We start from the raw sequence: 19,914 nt of genomic DNA, 5'->3' as shown, positions 1-19,914 counted from the left end.
GATCCTTACACTCTTTTGTTGGGAGAAGGATGGACTTTTTAATTGCACCAAAAACGGCTGTCAAACTTGATGACCAAATCTAATCAACACACTCCACTTAAAACTAAATGTAAAAACAAAAACAACTAAGTGCAGTGATGGGAACACACAATACCTGAAGGTCCAGCATCACTTTAACCAGCTTGCTGCAATAGGAGGGTGGCAAACTACACCGTTTGTGCAAGATTGTTTCCAACTCAGAACTAGGCAATTCATCAAAGTGCAATTCCACAAACCGGTTCCTGAAAGCTCTCGAAAGCACCTGGGAAGTGCACAGAAGGAAGATGGTAAAAAGGGCCTTGCCATCTAACTTCCAGATGGAGACCCTGCTACTCGCCACAAAAAGAAGATCCCTCCACGGATGTACACAACGGTTATGGCTCAACGCAACGACAACTGCAAGAGGAAGGGGGAAGCTACATACCTTTCTACCCCCATACAGCCCTGGGGGATTCTGGGTGGCAAACAGCATGAATCGAGGGTGTGCTCTAACAACTTCCTGTGTCTCTGCTATGAGCAATTCACGGTTATCATCCAGGAGCCGGTTCAGTGCCTCTAACACATCGGTAGGGGCCAGATTTAACTCATCCAAAATAATCCAGTAGCCCTTTCTCATGGCATCAATAAGCACACCTTGGAAAACACAAACACTGAGAATAAATGCCTAATTCAGCCCACAGCTTTTAAAACGGGTTTGTACAGATCAACCAAGTCTCCATTCTCATTACATTTCAAAGTAACTAACTCTGCACTCAACCCTACATCTTACCACAAATTGTGCCTTGAATGTCAAGAAAGCTCAGTTTCCAAAATAATAGTCTTTTTACTTCCCACTAGAGAGTCAAGACTAAAATACATTAATTCACCACTTCTCAGAACTACCCCAGCGTTTCCTCTGTCCAATGCCCACCCCATTCCTTTGGGTTCAGCTGCACTCTTCAAAACCCGGGCCTGGGCAACTTTTGAGTAACTTACAACACTCATGGGCCTAAACGCCGTTGCCGCCGCCACCACCCTTAACTGCCAGGGAAAAGCTGCAGACTGTAACGTGGGAAGAGGAGCCGACGTGAACGAAAGGAATGGAATCAGCCTACCTTCTTTAAACACCAGCTTCCCCGAGGCATCCGATGTGTAGCAACCCATATACTCCTGAATATCGGTGTGTTCGTGGTTGTTAATGCGCACACAGTGATTGCCCGTAGCAGCAGCCAACCACCGAATTAGGCTTGTCTTACCAACTGATGTCTCTCCCTGAATCAGCACTGGGTAAGTTCTTTAAAGAATCAGACAATAAAGCAATAAAGGAGGGGAGGAGGCACAAAAAACAAACAAACAAAAATTAATCTAAGCAATAACAGAAACAAGAACAATGGTCTCATTTCACAGTGCCATAAAAACATTTTTCTATACACCTACACTCTTAATGGAGTGTTGCTCAAGTCCTGAAAGACTCTGATCTAAAATAATTCCTTGGAAAGCTGATAAGGAGACGGCCATTTCCACATTCTCACAGTGCTCCAGGGAACGGGGAGCAGCAGATGGCTCTCATTTATCACAGAGCAGGTGGCAAGTGCTCACCAACACAACACACCAGGGCAGCGGTTCCAGCCTGGGGGTCGCAACCCCTCTGGGGGTCAAACGACCCTTTCACAGGGGCCATCCGATTCATAACAGCAGCAAAATGACAGTTATAAAGTAGCAACAAAAACAATGTCATGGTTGGGGGTTAGCACAACACGAGGAGCTGGATTAAAGTGTTGCGGAATGAGGAAGGTTGGGAACCACTGCTCTTGAAGGGAAACAGACTGTGTCAGTATTGTTTCCACAGAAGGGACAACTACACAGTGCTGCCGTCCAGTAGAAAAGTCTTCCTAGTGACTTTTTAAAATGCAGTATTCAGTTAGCAAACCCGCAGTCACATAGCACTTTGAGACGAAGCGCGTTAGACTGGAAAGTCCTCAGTGGGCATGTGGGCAGAGCCGCCGAGGACGAGAAGTGACACACACCCTGCGGAGACCACTCGCACTACATCTCCCAGGTTCAGCTTGACAGATGACGTAAGGATGTATGTCTCATCAATGGTGGGCTCCTTGTCTCCAACCGATATCCAGTAACCCTCAACCTGGATAAGACGGCCTCCTTTTGGTTCTGGAATAGGCTGGAAGACACAACCAAGAGACGACGTAACTCACAATCCACGACAACTATGACGTTCTTTCAGAGAGGGTCGTAAAAGCAGGAAAAGTTGTCATCAAGAATGCTACCTTTTAGCAGATGGACATTGGGCCTCTACTCAAGTACCCCTCTCAAGGCAAGAACACTGTGTTCTAAAAAACTGGCATTCCATGATGCTCACCTTCCCGACACGATCGCTGAAGACAAAGCGGGTCCACAAGCAAATGTGGTGAAGAAAGCTGATGGTGTCCGGCTATCAAAAGATATAGCACCTGGGGTCTTAAAGGCTTGAAGATAAACAAGCGGCCATCTAGCTGAGAAGCAGCAAAGCCCACATGGAAAAAGCACACCAGCCTGTGTGATCACGAGGTGTTGATGGGATCAGGTATCAGGCATCAAAGAACAAAAAAATCATAGCATTGTGAATGAGGGGGCAAGTGCAGAGTGGAGACCCAAAGCCCATCTGTAGGCCACTGGATATCCCTTTACAGAAGGGTGGTGGTGGGGAAGTGACAGAGCCAGTCAGGGTACAGTGTAGCAACAATGAAACATACAACTTTCTTCTAGTTCTTTAATGCTTCTTCCCCAACCACTATCATGATCCAAGTTCTACCTTACAAATTCAGCTAGACCACAGGATGTACACTGGTACAGATAAGAACTGAAAACCCAAGGAATCCAGGAAAGATAAACCCCTCAGGACCAATACTGAGAGTGGAGATACCAGGAGGGGAAGGGGAAGGTGGGATAGAAAGGGAAAACCGATCACAAAGATCTACATATAACCTCTTCTGGGGGATGAACAACAGAAAAGTAGGTGAAGGGAGACGTCGGACAGTATAAGGCATGACAAAATAATAATAATTTATAAATTATCAAGGGTTCGTGAGGGAGGGTGGGCGGGGAGGGAGGGGAAAAATGAAGAGCTGATACCAAGGGCTCAAGTAGAAAGCAAATGCTTTAAGAATGATGATGGCAACAAAAGTAATAAATGTGCTTGATACAACAGATGTATGAATGTATGTATGGACTGTGATTAAGACTTGTACAAGCCCCCAGTAAAATGATTTTTTTTTAAATGCTACCTTGTTCAGGGTATGTTCAACAGTAAAACCCATGGGCTTAGGGGATGAAAACAAAATGGTGACATATACTAGTTTGTTTTTTGTTTGCTTTTGTATATACTAGTTTTTAAAATGAGGTAGAGGAAGGTGGGTTTGGGAAAAAACTTTAATCAATCAAAACAATTTCGCAAAATAGTTTATGCCTCAGTTCTGTTCTCTCATGTTCTACTCAAAACAGTCATTGTTACACTGAGGAATGGAGTTTTACATTCTTACACTCTGTATCACCTTAAAGACATCAAAAATAATGTTGAGCCTCCAGAAAAAATATGCTATTAAGAAGGTATAATGATCTGTCCACGATATGGTGGGTACAAACTATTAAGTTGCACTATATAAAATTGTCATATTTTAATAAATTTCAAAAAATAATCAAGTAGTGATAAATTTATAGTCACACAAAAGTATTTCTACAATTGGTCCTCTGATGGAAGTTAAAAGCTTCTTCATTTGAACTGTGGGTCAATAGAGAAGAATGGTCTTTAAGAACACATACCAAACATAAGGAAGGAAGGAGGGAAAATTGGCAGCGATTGGTAATAGGTAAAGAAACTGGTAATAGGTAAAGAAAATTGAGTCTTTTGGCGTTTTTACAGTGTGACAAATATTTATCCATGAGCTAATTGAATATTTAAAAAAACAGGCTGAGTTTAAAATGATTCTAATAAAATAAAATGATTCTCAGGCCCAAGAGTCCTCTCTTCCTAAAGAGAAAGCAATCAACATGCAACCAAGCTAAGAGGTGAGACAGTTTCTCTCAGTCTTGTTTAGTACTATGCTATTCTGGCAAAAATCAGAAGGAAATGAGGCAGATAAATCGTAGTGAAGTTACAGTGCAGCCACCCAATGGAGACAATGTGTCCAACAGAGGACAAGGCACACAGATCTCAAGAATAAACTATTCAGGGTGCAGTTAACACTAACAAGGGATACTCCTACAAGAGGCTTCCACTTAAATAATTGTAAGAATTTTTCTCAATAACTCTATACCTTCATATCAGATTGTGAATGCACAGTAAAATAAAATACATAAATGATTTACAGGGAAAGGTGGATTAGAGGGTTATCTCTAAGAGCAGGAATATGGAGGATTTTTGCTATTGGTAAAGATACATTTTGTAATGTGCAAATTTTTTTAACAGTATACATCTGTTAATTAGAGGGGAAAATTTGTAAGACACAAGCCGGCGGAAAACATGGTAGTTCAGCCTTTCATTCATGAAGTAAACAAGCAGCCCCTAATCAGAAGATCACTTACCTGCTTCAGCAGACTTTTGACATTGCCAGATATGATGTGCTGGCAAATGAGCTTCTGAACTACAGGGTAGGAGGCCCTGTCAAGCTGGGTTAAGAAACCCAAACAAAAGCCCTAGGAAAAAAAACACAAAATATGCCTAACATTAAATACCCTTCTACAGTAGCAGCCGATTTACTTCAAGAAAATGATGCAGCTGCTAGTGTGCTGCTCATTCCCAGAACAACTTTGAAACGTGCTAAGCGGCCCACACAGGCACAGGGTGATTGTGGTGTGCCCTGCGGGGATGACCAAGCTGGAGAGCGCGGCTGCCCTCTCCGCTGGTAAGTCCAGCCACCGAGCCCCTCTCCAAAGAGACTTTATAAAGACCTCATAGAGCGAGCGCTGGATGCTGCCACATGGATTGGAGGCTGCAAACCGAAGGGCCCTGCAGAGTGTCCGAAGGCTGTAGTGGGGTCTGTGGCCAGTCCCATCCACCAATTTGGTCCCGGATTCTTTCCGCACAATGGTGTAAAAGCTAAAAAGAGGATACAATTCAGGTGACTTTATTAGCCAGGAAGTACTGATTATTTCCCTGCAGTTCCCATTTCTCTTACAGTAGACCCAAAGACCATCTACATAGACTTTAAACGGTCAATCTTAAACACACAACTTCCCAGAGCATGCATCAGAACCTCTCAAGGAAAATGCTTAAATCTATTGATCCTGAGCCCTGGCAGCGCAGTAACTAAAGCACCCAGCTACTAACTAAAAAGTCAGAGGTTCGAACCCACCTGAGGCTCTTTGGCAAAAGACCCACACCTTTGGAAACCCTGTAGGGCAATTCTACTCTGTCCTCTAGGATCACTGTACTCACAGACTACCTTTCCAAGCAGTACAATGGAGATCCAGCCACTGTCTTTGGGAAACTAGAAATGCAAGGTGCAGTTCCTGACAAAAACGTCCTGAACGAGGTAAGAAGCTTTCTGCCTCGTGTGGAAAAGATAATGAGAGGTGAAGAGTCCGTAACAAGAACAGACTGAGTACAAGCCCAGAGTCAGCTCCAATGTGATGGACATGAGAACCCCCTAGGGGATCTGTAAGATGCTAGACCAACATCGACCACCACAGAAGCTCTAAAGGCTGTGCATCTGGTAGCATCAGTAAAGGGCAGCAAGAGATGACCGTTTCTAGTGGGAAAGACTTCAAAACGTTTGCAGAAAGGAGCCCTGCTGCTGGCCCTGTGGATCAGATGTAGGCTGCTGACCAAAATGTGTGCAGAAAGGCAGGTTTGCAATATGCCCCGTGATTCTCCACTGCTGCTCCCACGAAGGTGGATTATGGAGCTGAGCAAAATTAAATTCTTTACAACTTTAATCTTTTCTCTGTTTATTATCTATTGGTCCAGTTATAAGGATCTGGGTTTCTTTCCATTGAATTGCAACCAACGTTGAAGGCTGCGGCATTTGAGCTTCATCAGCAAAGAGCTTCGCAGCCTTCCGGAATGACATGTGCTGGCTAGCTGACACCTGGCCATCTGGCCTCGGCAGAGGTTGCAACCGTTCCCACCCAAACAACATAGATGTGAGTAGAAAGCAGGTACCTTCTCCCATATTGGTATCTTATGACTGACCTAACAAATTACGGAATTCAAACAGCACAAGTCTACTTGTGGTCTTCCCGTTCTAAAAGTCAGGTGGTCTTTTGAAGGGGCTCTGGAAGGCAATCAAGGCGTTGAGGCACTAGTGATGTTTCCAGCTTTTAGAAGTTGCCTGCATTCCCGAAATCTCACACTTCAGCTTTCTACTCAATGACTGAATTTCTTTCTCTACCTCAACTTCCCCCTAGTAAGGACACAGCTCACTCAGCTAATCCAAGACAATACCTAAATCTCAAGGTCCTTAACTTAAATCACATCTGCAAAGTGCTTTAGTTATACACGGTAACACAGTCACAGGTCCTTGAGAATCGCATGCATGCAGCTCTGTGGGGGGGGGGGGGCACCCGCTCAACAAAATCGGGTAGCTATTACTGGGGGAGGGAGAAATAGGGGCCGTGTAGATGAACGTGGGTTCTAGTTTCCAGTTAATTTATTTAGGTAGCGGTCTGATTTAGCTGTGCAACTTAGGTCTTAGTTTCCCCACCTGTAAAATAAAGAGATCATCAGGTGACAAACTTGTATAGGTTCCTCTGCCAAATCATGTATTAATTAATTAATAAATTGACAGTATCCTAAACAGTGAGAGGAAGTTGGGGCTTCCAAGCATTGCTGGTGGGAATAAATCTTCTGAGAAATACACTGTACTATTTACTAAAATTATAAAATGTCCTTTAATGCAGCACACAGAGGGAAAATTTGTCAAAACATAAAAAATAATATTGCTGGGGTTTTTTAATTATTTTTTTCTTTTCAGAAAAATGAAATTAAAATGGAACTTTTGTTATCAAGCAGATGAGAAACATTTTAGAATAAAACATGCAATTCCTCAAATTCAGATATTCATGATTAAACACTACAAGACCATTTGTAGTCAAATATTCATCACAGATGAAATGCTAGTTCCTACTGTGAAAGGCAAGTGAGATTTGGCTGGGATCTTTGCAAAGCTAACTATATTTCACCAGTCAAACACAGAAAGACTCTACATTCCAGAAGCGGGTTATTATGTGGAGAACAGTCACAACTTGTACTATCACCATTTTACAGGAGCCTCTGGTTTAACTCCAGCCCCACTATTCTATCCATAGCTTCTGGAATTGTAACTACACACACTTGTGTCCAAATATTCTTGTCTAGCAAATTTAAGGTATGGTATATTAAACTACTTTACTGCTGGTGGTGTAATGTGAGCTGCTGAATTGATCTTAACTTACATCAACTCCATATGACAAAGGGGAATTGCCCCATAGGGCTTCCTATGCTGCAATTGTTATGGGAGCAGAATGTCAAGTTTGTCATCCACACGGCAGCAGGTGAGTTTGAACTACCGACCTTTGCATTAGCAGTCAAATGCTAAGGCACTGTGCCAATGGGAAAGCACTTTGAGCAAATGCATCCTGGACTAACTTATTTGAAGCCGGATTCTAGTCTCCATTCTTGAGCTCATACTGCTTTATATTAATCACAACCCAAACTTGCATTACACGTGTCCTTCTTTATTAGTTATCTTCTCCATATTTAAATTTTCCTAAGGAGAACCAAGTTTAATCTGATTATTAACTACTATATCTCAAGCTCCAAAGCACTAAAATATTGTTTTAAGACTGAGTGAACCAAAAGTAAACCCTAAAACACTAACGTGATGCTGTTTCAACAGTTTAACACCTTCCGCTCTTCTTTCTAGAAGATGCACAGAGAAAGTTACCGAACCTGCCCAAGAGGACCTGCTTCATTTCTGACAAAGTGCACACTCGGCGTCAGACCGTCCGACCCAAAAGACGGAACTAATTACATAAAAAGCCAGGAGACTGAAGGGAAAAACACTAAGCCACACAACTACTCTATAAATGATACAGGTCTCTGCGAACTCCAAACTCAACTGCACCAATTGTAGGAAGCTGCTGCTTTCCCACATGTGGGAAAATAAGACTTTGTCAATACATAAAATTTTAAGTCAGGTTTATGAAAATTTACATTAAAAACTTGCATTTCGTTCAGAAATTCAAACTCTTAGTCAAGAACACAGAAGTAATAAGCGAGCATTATCAACTTGTTTACATACAGGTAGCAGCAGTTCAGAGCTTTCTAGGGAAAATGCAAGGGAGTTCATAGAAAGTTCCAGCCTTAAAACAGAAATCCAAATAATATTGCTCCACCAATCTTCTCTGGTTAGAAGCAAAAACAAAAAAAAACAGAGAGAGAAGAGAGCCAGGTACATGTATAAATGCACATAACCTTTTTATAACCTGGGCAGATGGTTTATAGATACACAATGAAACTTACTTTATGATTCCTTGCACAGTGCTCTTGCTCACACTCAAGCCTTTCAGGTAATCCACAATAAGAATCTGTAAGTCTTCTTTACCTTCCAATTCTTCCACATAAAGTTCTGTGAACCTGTAAAGAATTAAAACCATCTTTTAGGAAGTTAATCCAGCTATTCTAACAAAAGAAAAATAGAAAAACAAGAGCAATTACTGCAAGCTCATTTTAACTGCACAATGAAAAATATATATCTTCTGACTTGAAAAATACTGTCCAAAATAAATAAAAGATAATGTAGATGATACCAACGCTACTTCATTACTTTCTATACAAAATGAGGTCTTCTAAAAAAGTCATTGCAAATGAAACAGCTATAAAATTAAGATGAATTTAAACTCATTTTAAGAAGGCAGATATGTATGCGAAATAAGATCCTTTTACTACCAAAAATAAAATGGTTGGAGTAAGAAAAATATACACTTGAATGTAGCTTCTAAAATTTCCCTGAGAAACTTTTATTACTTTCATAATTAGGCAGAATTCAATAAACTTATTTAATTTAACAGCTTTATAGCATATACTTCACAAATCATACAACTTAATAGTCATTTAAGAAGTTGTACAATTAGACTCCGGATAGGGCAAGATATGACAAAACAACGATGTATAAATTACCAAGGGCATATGAGGGAGGGGGGAATGGGGAGGGAGGAGGGGAAAAAAAAGAGGACCTGATGCAAGGGGCTTAAGTGGAGAGCAAATGCCTTGAGAATGATTGGGGCAGGGAATGTATGGATGTGCTTTATACAACTGATGTATGTATATGTATGGATTGTGGTAAGAGTTGTATGAGTCCCTAATAAAATGTAAAAGAAGAAAAAAAAAAAAGAAGTTGTACAATTTTCACCACCAATAAACTTTCAGCATCATTTTAAAACTCAAAATGATACAAAAGCTTACCCAAAGAACTACAATTGGATAGTTATGAACTACAGTTAATCAACTTGTTCCCAAATACTACATGCAGAAAAGATCACTAAGTATCTTGTGTGTCACTTCTAAGCAATGAAAACAAAAAAACTTAACACTTTGCTGAGCGGCTATTTCAAGTCATAACTATCCTGGGCAGTCAGCTCCCACAGAAAATGGAATTGCTTTCCGAACTTACAAACAACATAAACTAATATAAGTGCCAACATGAGCTAGTTAGCTATCACCAGTGAGCACTCTCCTTCCATGAACACCCGAATATATGCCTGACCAGTCAGCAATGTGTAAAAAAGCCCTTTGGAGATCACCAGCATGATCCAAAGAGGACTGTGTTTCTAAATCACACTTATACTGTTAAACAGATATTTTCTAACAGTGCCCAGGCAGCATCAGGAGGAAAGAATGTTGTGTTTTCAAAAATATCCATGATCCATTAAGTGTCATACTAACAACCCAGTATCCTGGAGTTTTCTTTACTCCTATTGCCAACAGAAAGCATGGAAATATGAAATTCAAGGGGGGAAAAGTCCTCTATTAAAGATCAACATTTTTAAAGCGCACTGTTCAAAAGTATGAAATTTGATTACATTAACATGACCAATCAACAAGCTGTAAAATATCTCTCACAGAGGCATGTTCCCTCACCTGTTTCTTATTCCCGGTGGGAGGTTTCTTTTGCCCACATCAGTTGCTGGATTCATGCAGGCAAATAGACGGAAGTCAGGATGACGAACTAATGGCTCTGTTAAGAAAAATTTTTCACTTTCAACAGCTTAAAAAAAAAATCAATTGCTCAGCCATAGTCTCCCAAGGAAATTCTAACTACACAACCCCCTCGCCCTAGCAAGCTGGCCTCCAGTTGTTGCTACAACGTTGCCGGATATTCAAACCTACTGAACAAACCTGCTGGGTGGTCGACCCATCTTTGCATTTCTGAACCTCACTGAAATCATTGTCCAAACCCATGTACACAACTTAACCAGGGCTGCCATTCCCCACGCTCTGCTGTGTGGAGGTTCACTATTGTTTCTTTTACCACCTATCCATCGGGTCACTGTCTGTGCATCTCCAGTACCCGCAGCCCTTAGACCTCAGCAAATTAGGTTTTATTGGCTCCTAGCACTACTCACATGGCCTAACAAAAATACAATGCACATTATAGTAGGATGAATAGCTGAAAGAATCAACAATTTCCATTGAGAGACCCATATATATCGACCATATAAATTCACCCAATGAATCTCATTCTAAACCAGAGCTTCGAACCAATTCATTCCAGTCCAACCCCCTGTTGAGAATTTCTTTTTCCATTCCATTCCATTTAAGATATACTGAATCAGAACCTATATCTTAGCAATAACTTTCATTTGGATAAAAGGATAAACCTAGGAAATTGTTTATCTGAAGATATGCAAGTTGATAATCATCCTCAACCAGGGGTCAAAATGGAACCAGCCCCAAGGGCTGCTCTACACTGGCCAAAAGGCTTGGCATTACCTCAAGCACACAAGGGGGCCTGTTGCTACCTGTGTCTCCGCGATCCAGCAGCACCAGGGAGCCCAAGGAGCCCTCAAGTAAACCACTCAGGCACTCTAATGTTTCCGGAGCAGCCAGATTAATCTCGTCCAGCAAGACCCATTCTCCTTTCTTCACTGCCTGAGCTAATGTGCCCTGGAAGGAAAAAGCACAATGTTACGAGTTCATTTCAAACAAAGACACACACACACACAAACTCACAAAAAGCAATTATACAGCCAAGGTTAGAACGCTAAGAGCAAACCTCTCCCAGGCCTTCACTGCCCTCAGGTCTGCTGAGTAAGCTTTAATGAGCTGTTTTAATGTCCGAAAGGGTCGAGGAAATAACTTTTGAGCCTAAGATGCAATAAACTCTATCTTCTTAATGTATGGACATGCGGGTATGAGCTAAATGGCTACTGAAAAACAAAAACTCACTGCCATCAGGTCCGTTCTGTCTCACAGATAGCCTAGAAAGCTACTCCAGAGGGGTTCCAAGGCGATCTCCAGAACAGCAACTGGTGGGTGTGAACGATTGACACCGTGGTTAGCAGTACAACGACTAGCTCGGTATGCCACCAGGACTCCTTAAATGGCTACGACTCAGAGTCAGGTGGAGAGGAGGTCAAGGTCAGCTAACTGTTCTCGCACCCAGAGTGCACAGTGGTGTGTTCACCACTGCCACAGAAGATCTCAATCCGATTTGCACACTTGTGGCTACAAGAGAAGTGCTTCTCTCTCCCCTGCTGTGGACAGGTGGTTCCGATTCATAAGAACGCCATGTGCAGCAGCAGGAGACACTGCCCGGTCCTGCACCATCCTCACAGTGTTATTAAGGTTGAGCCCACTTAAGTTATTAGGTTGCAGCCACTGTGTCAACCCATCTTCTTGGAGGTCTTCCTCTTTTTCGCTGTGCTTACACTTTGGCAAGCATGACATCTTTTTCCAGGGACTGGTCTCTTTTGGTAGCATGCCCAAAATATGTGAGACAAAGTCTTGCCATCCTTGTGTCCACACTCTGGATCTACTGAAGAAACTACTAGAAGGATTTTTACTTTTGTTTTCTTGACTGTGCTCAGCATGAGCCTGTACATGGATTAAGAAACAATTGTGAAAACAGAACAAGGGAATACTGCCTGGTTTCAAATCAAGAACCGTGTGTGTCAAGGTTGCATACTCTACTCAAATGTCTTCAATGTGCTGTGTAAACAATCGGAGAAAAGCGACTGTATGCAGAACCCAACATTCTGACTATAGGAAGGAGACGCAGATATATGTACACACATCACCTTCAGTACGCAGATGGCACACTGCTGCTTGCTAACAGTGAGGACTTGGAGCACTTGCTGAAGGCGACCAAGGACTGCAGCCTTCAGTGTGGATTACAACTCAAAGTGAAGAACACAAAATCCTCACAACTGGACCAATCGGTAGCATCACGGTAAATGGAGAAAAGTCTGAAGTTGTCAAGGATTTCATCTTGCCTGGACCCATAACCGACTCTCGTGGAAGCAGCAGTCAAGAGATCAAACCGTGTATTGATTGAGAAGAGCTGCTGCACAAAGCCTCTTTAAAGCTCCATTTCCAGAGCAGTCAAAAATACATCTTAAATCTCGCCCTCCTGAAGAACAAATTGTGGAAACCAGATGGCGCCTGGGTATCAGGAAAAATAGCATCTGGAGCCGTAAGGCTTGTCTTCAAAGAAACAGCCATCGAAGGGAGGCATCAACTAAGTCCACGAGGAAGAAGCACACCAGCCTGTATGATCCAAAATTTGCAACTAATAAAATCCAAATTCGAAGGAGGGAACACTATCAGAGCTTAAATTCTGAGCATTTCGTTTGCAGAAAGCTGTGGATGGCAGTGGAGGCCCCAATGCATTTGTAGGGTCCCCACCTGCATTAAGCCTCCGGTGACGCCCCGCTGGCCACAGGCCAGAGGAGTGAATCACTTTGCTGCCAGAGAGCACTGAGAAATTGGTTATGACAGATGCACTCAGCTTAAAATAGAACACTTATCATCTGATCTCCCTTTGGACTCATTTTGAAGCTGTTTCCATTTAGAATGCTTTGGGGTTGTTGGTTTTTTTTGAGATTTTTCTGTTTTCTTTTATTATTGTTATTGGAAGTTTTGGGGTTTTGATGGCTTCCTGTTGTGTTTTGTGTAATTTTCTGTATATGAACTACTCCAGGACAGGTAAATGTATGAAGGGGACACTCACAACAACGAGAACAAGAGTGTGTCCTGGAATTGAAAGTGGTAATGACTGATGGTGCAATGGTTAAACTGTATCATATGTGAACTATATGCCAATAAAACTTTTACAAATAAATAAAAGTAAAATAAAATCTTAAAACCCACTGAAATTACACAGCATACACGAAATTACTTGACAAATATTAAGTTGGTTTATACCAGTGGTTCTCAGCCTTCCTAATGCCGTGACCCTTTCATACAGTTCCTCATGTTGTGGTGACCGCCCCCCCCAACCATAAAATTATTTTCATTGGTACTTCTTAACTGTCATTTTGCTACTGTTATGAATCGGGCGACCCTTGTGAAGGTTGTTCGATCCTCAAAGGGGTTGTGACCCACAGGTTGAGAGCCGCTGGTCTATACTTTTGTCTTCATGCTGATTCTAACAAAGATTCTTCTATAGTTATTTTTAAAAACCAGAACAAAACCAATAATACTCTGACGTAGTATTAATAGAGTGCTTGATGTTTTAATTGATTATTTCATTAAGTGAACAATTTAATCAAGGATTCTATAGAAAAATCCTGGTCAAAAAGATAAAACTGTAAAACAGAATTTCACATTCTCATGGTTTCTAGAAATTCAGAAATCATGAAACGCTTGAAACTGTTGTCCTGTCTTTAAACTTTAAGCCCAAATATCCCACATTATCTCTTTAAAATCAAGCGACAGTTTAGTTTAGTCAAGAAGCCCGTCTCGAGCACTGTGTTCCTGTAAGCACCATCTACATGGCTCAAATGCACGGCAGCAGGTCAAAGATTCCCGAGAGGCGGAAGGCGCAGGGAGGTTGGCTGTTGGAAAGGAGGGAGACTGACCGCACCACTGCCAGCACAGGCCCTTCCCACGACCGGCTACAAGAAGCAAATGCCACGCTGGTCTATGCTTTGCTGTGCGCATGAAGGAGCATCCAAACGTTTGTGGAAACGTGGGGTTAAAAGATAATGGAAGTTTTCCACGAGCTTCTTGATGTATTCTAAGCAGCAAGTTTTTAATTTGTTAAATGGGGAACCAATATGAGGCTCTTTGTCTGTGTCTTAGACAGAGACACAAAAGAGGCACTGTAAAGTACGTTGGTATTATTGTTAGGTACCATTAAGTCCGTTCCAACCCATAGTGGCCCGATGCCCAGCAGAACTAAACACTGCCCAATCCTGCGCCAGCCTCACAGTGGTCCCCCTGCCTGAGCCTTTACTGCAGGCTCTGTGTCAACGCACCTCACTGCCAACCTACTTCACAGGGACTGGTCTCTCCAGACAGGTCAAAACCTATACGACAAAGTCTTGCCATAGAGGGTTCGCTACTTACCCCCAACTACATCTTGACAGATAGATGGATGGATGGATGGATGGATGGATGGATGGATGGATGGATGGATGGATGGATGGATTGATAGATAGATTGATAGAGCATGGTGCTCATGAAGCCTTTTAATTTCCAAAGAAAGTTATTTTACAAAATCATCCCCCCAAAATATTATTTCATTAAAGCTTAAATGGAAAAGTACTAAAATCTCAACATGAAGATAACACAAATAGCAGCCTGCCTAGAATTTACACTTTTCAATATATCAGCATTTGTTAACTCTAAATAATTAAAACAAAATACCTCGACAAAGGCAAACAGCAGGGCATTTTCGGTCATTTTCATCTGCTGTTGGGCGTGGCTGAGTCTCAAGCCAAATGCTTCCCACCTCTCTTTCAAGACTGCTCCTGGAAAAGAGAGGGGCGAGAAATGAACACACGCTTGAGCCATCCACGCACAACTTCCCAAGGTCACCAGCTCTAGAGCCTCGCCTCGCGCCCTCCTGTATGACAGACTGTGCCCCAACGTTTAGGGGCTGATGTTAGGTATTTCTTCTGAGCTATCTCAGGATGGACCAGAACTCCCACCTTTCTGGTTAGGACCTGAGTGCACTGACCATTGACAATACCAGGAACACATTGGAACTTAAGCACACACAAGACAAGAGACACTCAAACAGATGGCATACATATTCAAATTTAAACCAAGAAGTCTAAGCATGTACATAATTCTAAACATACTGATGCTATCAGGTATGCATTTGACGGCTAACTGTAAACTTGGCAATTCAAGATAAAAACTACTTTCTCCCGTAAAGATTCACAGCCTGGGAATCTCTACACAGTGTCACGAGGAGTCAAGAACCACGTGATGGCAGTAGGGTTTGTTTGGTTTTTGCTTATGTCAGCACTATACTAAGCTATTCATTTGCAGAACTAGTAACTAACTCATTTGTCTTCATGCCATCCTTTCGAAGTAGGCATTCTTATTCCCATCATACAGATCAGCACACTTCACCAAGCTGCCCAGAGCCCTTAGCTGTGGGATGCAGGGCTGTGAAGTGCCACCATTTTACTGGCGATTGTAACCTACAGCCCACGACCGGGGCATGTACGTCAGCATTACCTGTCGTAGGAACCATGCCTCGAATCCGAAGCAGTCAAACTTCACCCGATTGCCCCAATGAGTCCGATGATGTTGGGATGGGTACATCCTTACGCCTCTCCCACCTGTGCTAGCGGAGCACCTCTGCGTGCCCTCCTAGAGCGAGCCCGCGCCGCGTCTTACCAGTGTCACCCTCTTTTCCATCCTTGTGGACGGCCGATTTGTGAACATGCTGCATTAGTCTCAGGAGATCATGCCACCGTTTCTGCCGGTAACAGGTCTGAATGTGCCCCAAGAAAGTGAAGTTCTGCTTCTTGGAAAACGTCTGGGCAAACAGTTCCTCAAATCCCTCCCTTAAGGGTAGCCAAATAAGCTTGTGGTCCACAGGTTTGTAACTGAAATGAAATGAAAGGTAAATGTGTCTGACCAGGTGCTGAAGTGAACCAAAAACCAAAGCGCCTGGCCTGAAAACCAGGACTGAGAATCTCATCAAAAGCAGAAATACTACCAACACAAACTTCTAAAATCTGAGAAAGGTTTAAATTATAACCCATTTTCCTCACCGAAGCCCTTGAAAAGTCTATAATAAAAGTCAATGCTACTAGATAAGAATGATGAAAAACCACAAATACCTACCTAAAGTGAGTAAATGGTATATTTAACATGCTTAAATAAATGTCATGTATAGGATTGATAGTAAATCATTATTTTATTAAAAGTGAATTATTTTTAAAGTTTCAAGACATTTTAGAAGAATGTAACATTTGAAACTGAACTAATTTTTGTGCAGAAGGCTATAGATGACAGTGAAAGACCAAAATCGATTTGCAGAGTCCCACATGGTTTAGCCTCCGGGGATCCACGGAGGTGAACAGCCTGTCCACTACATAGCGAGCGCCAGAAAGTGGATTAATACAGATGTAGTTAGTTCAAATGCAACACCTGACCATTTGTTTCCTCTTTGGACCAATTTTTAAATTGTTCTACTTTTTAATATTTTCTGCTTTTTGATTGAGGTTTTCCTGTTTTATTTTGCTATTATTATTAGGCTTTTGGTTTTATGTTTTCCTGTATATGAAATCTAGGAGAGGTACATCTATAGAGAGAGAAAACAGATGAATAGTTTCTTAGGGTTACGGCAGGGGAGGTTGGGGAAAACGGGAGAGCTAATAATTATAAAGAAAATGTCCTAAATTGATTGTGGTAATAATGACAAAACTCTTTTAAATATGATTAAACCAATGACTTGTATGATGAGTGAATTAATAGCAATAAAACTGTATTTTTCAAAAGAAAATGAATTTATATTTAGCCCATGCATTCTCAATGGAGGTAAAACCTTTCCCAAGAACATAAAAATTAGTCGCGGGGAGGGAGGGATTGAATAGGTAGGGTAGGAATCTTCGATATTGTAATGGTTTGTGGCCTCGAAAAAGCCATCGCTATTTTTCAGCATTTAGTTTCTCTCCTATTCCTCAGCAGTTAGTGTCTCTAAGTAGAGGTAGGATCTCAGTAGTTTAAATTTAATTTTCCTGAGAAAGTTGAAAGGAGTTCTGATGGTGCTGTGGGCTACAGGATGGGCAGCACTGAGATGAGGCGGTTTGCCCCTGTAAAGATTTACAGCCTCAGAAACCCCAAGGGGCAGCTCTATTCTGTTCTAAAGGATTACGATGAGTCAGAATTGACTTGCTGGCATTGTGTGAATTCGGGTTTGGGCAAGTTGAAGAGGGGACAGAGGTAATTGTTAAATGCTTAAGCTGAGAAACAGTTAAAAGAGAAACTCTAGTTAAAAGAGAAACTGCTAAACCAAGACTACTCAGTTACCAGTGGGCGCCTTTCTGAGGACGGTTCTCTCTGCTTTGGCCAAGTCCTCTGTGCCCTCTACTGTTTCCCATGGAATCTCTTCAGCCTTCCCCATCACTGACCCGCTACCGAAATGGAGTTGGGTTCTCTACATGCAGAGAGCACGGAGGTTTATATGCTGCCTACACAACATCTACTTCAAATATAACAACACAAATCAGTCAGAAATTAAAGGAAAAGAAAAACACCAGCACTGTGAAAAGAGAGTGGTGTATCTACTAACAGAATTCAGACCGCAATCTGCAGTGAGCTAAGGAGTCCAAGAGCCTGGTGACTTTACTTTCAGAAAGCTTATCCTTAACAATATTTGCTTTAAAAATCAATCTACAGGACCCGGACTGGCAAACCAGAATAATTAAGTCTATAAACGCCTCGAGCACATTTCATACATGTAAAATATATTGAGCATAAATTATATAGCATAATAATAAAAACAGATGGCACTAACTACTCATCCCAATAGGACTGCTGCTCCTCCCCTACCCATCTCCTAATCTAGTCTTCAGTTTCGCCTGCTGTTTTGTGTCTTTACATCTTACTGTAAGTCAGAATTCTTAACCAAGAATCACCAAAATAGCTAAAAGGCAATGTACATGCACAGGTTGTATATGCACCCCTTTCCAGTAACATCGGAGCACAGTAAACAGGTATACTGCCAGTTATACAAAAAGTGAAGAGTAGGGAAAAAATGAAGAGTAGAATACGCTTCTTTTGATAACTGATACAAGCTCTTAACAGGGAAATGAATGTATTAATTACTTTCACCGAGCTGACAGCAAAACGAAACTATAGTCACTGAAGAATCTGATTCCTGCCCTTCTGTAACATCACTTTCATCGGAGAGGAGTGGGCTGCTGTGTACTCGGAATATTTAAAAATACTTGCAATGGCTGACCTTTGAAGACCACACACTCTAAGAGAGATAGACCCTGTACATGCTCCATTCATGCAAGATTAGTCCCATTTGAGTTCTGAATACTAAACAGTAGAAAAGACAAACCAGTACAAAATTGAAATACACAGTACTGTAAACATGTCTGATAAAAATTAAAATAAGTCCCATATAGAGATAAGAATACACTGCCCAGTACCTCAGTCAGAGAAGATGAATGGGGATTAACTAAATAAAAATAAGATTGAAACAAGATAGGAAGATCATTAAAGGGAAAATAAAGTGAACGCAGAATTAAGAGTAAGAGAAATGAGCCCCAGCTAAGAGATGAGGAGCTAAAAGATAAATGTGAACGCTCTCACTGGCACACAGTTGAAGATATGAAGTCATGGGTGGTGGGCTAACAGAGGAAAGGCGCCAGCAGCGGCAGGATGCCAGTGGACGGGCCCAGCCGCTGAGAGAAGGCAGGATCACCAGCTAATGACGGGACGAAAGCGGAAGCCCTGCGCCCTAATGCGTCCTCGGATACATGAAGAGCTTTCCGGCAGACCCCACAAGGGGCCAGGAGCATGGTCAATTCCATTCCTTTATGTCTTTAAGGACTTGTGTAAAGCACTACTTCAGAGTTAATGAGGCAGATCCCAATATAGCTCAGCATAAGTTATGCCTAAAGCAGCCATCAGTTCTACATCCTTCAAGATGAGCTAAAGATGTGCACAAAACTAACCACCTCAAAATCAACACAGGGAAGCCGTGCATGTCAATGACCAGAGTGGAGTCCCGTGAGCAACCTTTAACCAAGAAGAGCTGACGACAGGCAACGCACTCGACTGAGTGTCTCAGAGAGTCTGAACTGCAGGCACTTAGATCAACTATGCTGTATTCACAGAAACGAATAGATAACATCCTTGCTGTTTTCCCCACCCCATCCCACAGTGTGAGCTCTGAAAGCAAGGGTCTCAGTTGTTTTTTAAAATGAAGAGAAACACTCTATACCAGGGAGCAACTCAAGAAATCCAATAAATATTTGCTGGGGTCGAAGTGCCAGGCTTTGACTATTTATTCCCAGCCATGCTTTGAGTTTGATAAGAAAATGTTTGAGGAAAATCCAGGGCAGATGATCCCTTCAGGACCAGTGGTGAGAGTGGCGATACCAGGAGGGTGGGGTAGAAAGGGGAAACTGATTTCAGGGATCCACATATAACCCTCTCCCTGGGGGGCAGACAACAGGATATGGGTGAAGGGAGATGTCGGACAGTGTTATGACACAATAATAATTTATAAGTTATCAAGGGTTCATGAGAGAGGGGGAAGCGGGGGGGGGGGGGGAATGAGCTAATGCCAGGGGCTTACGTGGAGAGCAAATGTTTTGAGGATGAGGGTAACGAATGTAAAAACGTGCTTTACACAATGGATGGATGTATTATGGATTGTGATTAAGAGTTGTATGAGCCCCCAATAAAATGATTAAAAAGAGAACAAAAATGTTTGTGTT

The 19,914-nt window shown here is 42.1% G+C and overlaps 1 protein-coding gene across 2 annotated transcripts in view; it reads right to left on the bottom strand.

Moving 5' to 3' along the window:
• MDN1 (midasin AAA ATPase 1) overlaps window positions 1-19,914 on the bottom strand; it is a 140,666-nt gene that overhangs the window by 87,742 nt on the left and 33,010 nt on the right. For both annotated transcript variants that reach the window (XM_075554768.1, XM_075554767.1), the window contains exons 16-26: window positions 15,848-16,059; window positions 14,864-14,967; window positions 11,014-11,158; window positions 10,133-10,229; window positions 8,516-8,629; window positions 4,963-5,110; window positions 4,597-4,707; window positions 2,046-2,197; window positions 1,134-1,312; window positions 464-672; window positions 155-301 (exon numbers count right to left, since the gene is read on the bottom strand). In XM_075554768.1, the coding sequence (XP_075410883.1) occupies window positions 155-301; window positions 464-672; window positions 1,134-1,312; window positions 2,046-2,197; window positions 4,597-4,707; window positions 4,963-5,110; window positions 8,516-8,629; window positions 10,133-10,229; window positions 11,014-11,158; window positions 14,864-14,967; window positions 15,848-16,059 (1,618 nt within the window). The remainder of the gene's footprint in view (window positions 1-154; window positions 302-463; window positions 673-1,133; window positions 1,313-2,045; window positions 2,198-4,596; window positions 4,708-4,962; window positions 5,111-8,515; window positions 8,630-10,132; window positions 10,230-11,013; window positions 11,159-14,863; window positions 14,968-15,847; window positions 16,060-19,914) is intronic.

Source organism: Tenrec ecaudatus, chromosome 7 (assembly GCF_050624435.1).
Source record: "Tenrec ecaudatus isolate mTenEca1 chromosome 7, mTenEca1.hap1, whole genome shotgun sequence".
Classification (NCBI taxonomy): Eukaryota; Metazoa; Chordata; class Mammalia; order Afrosoricida; family Tenrecidae; genus Tenrec; species Tenrec ecaudatus.
The sequence above is the reverse complement of the archived record's forward strand: the minus strand, read 5'-3'. Positions and strand labels throughout refer to the sequence as shown.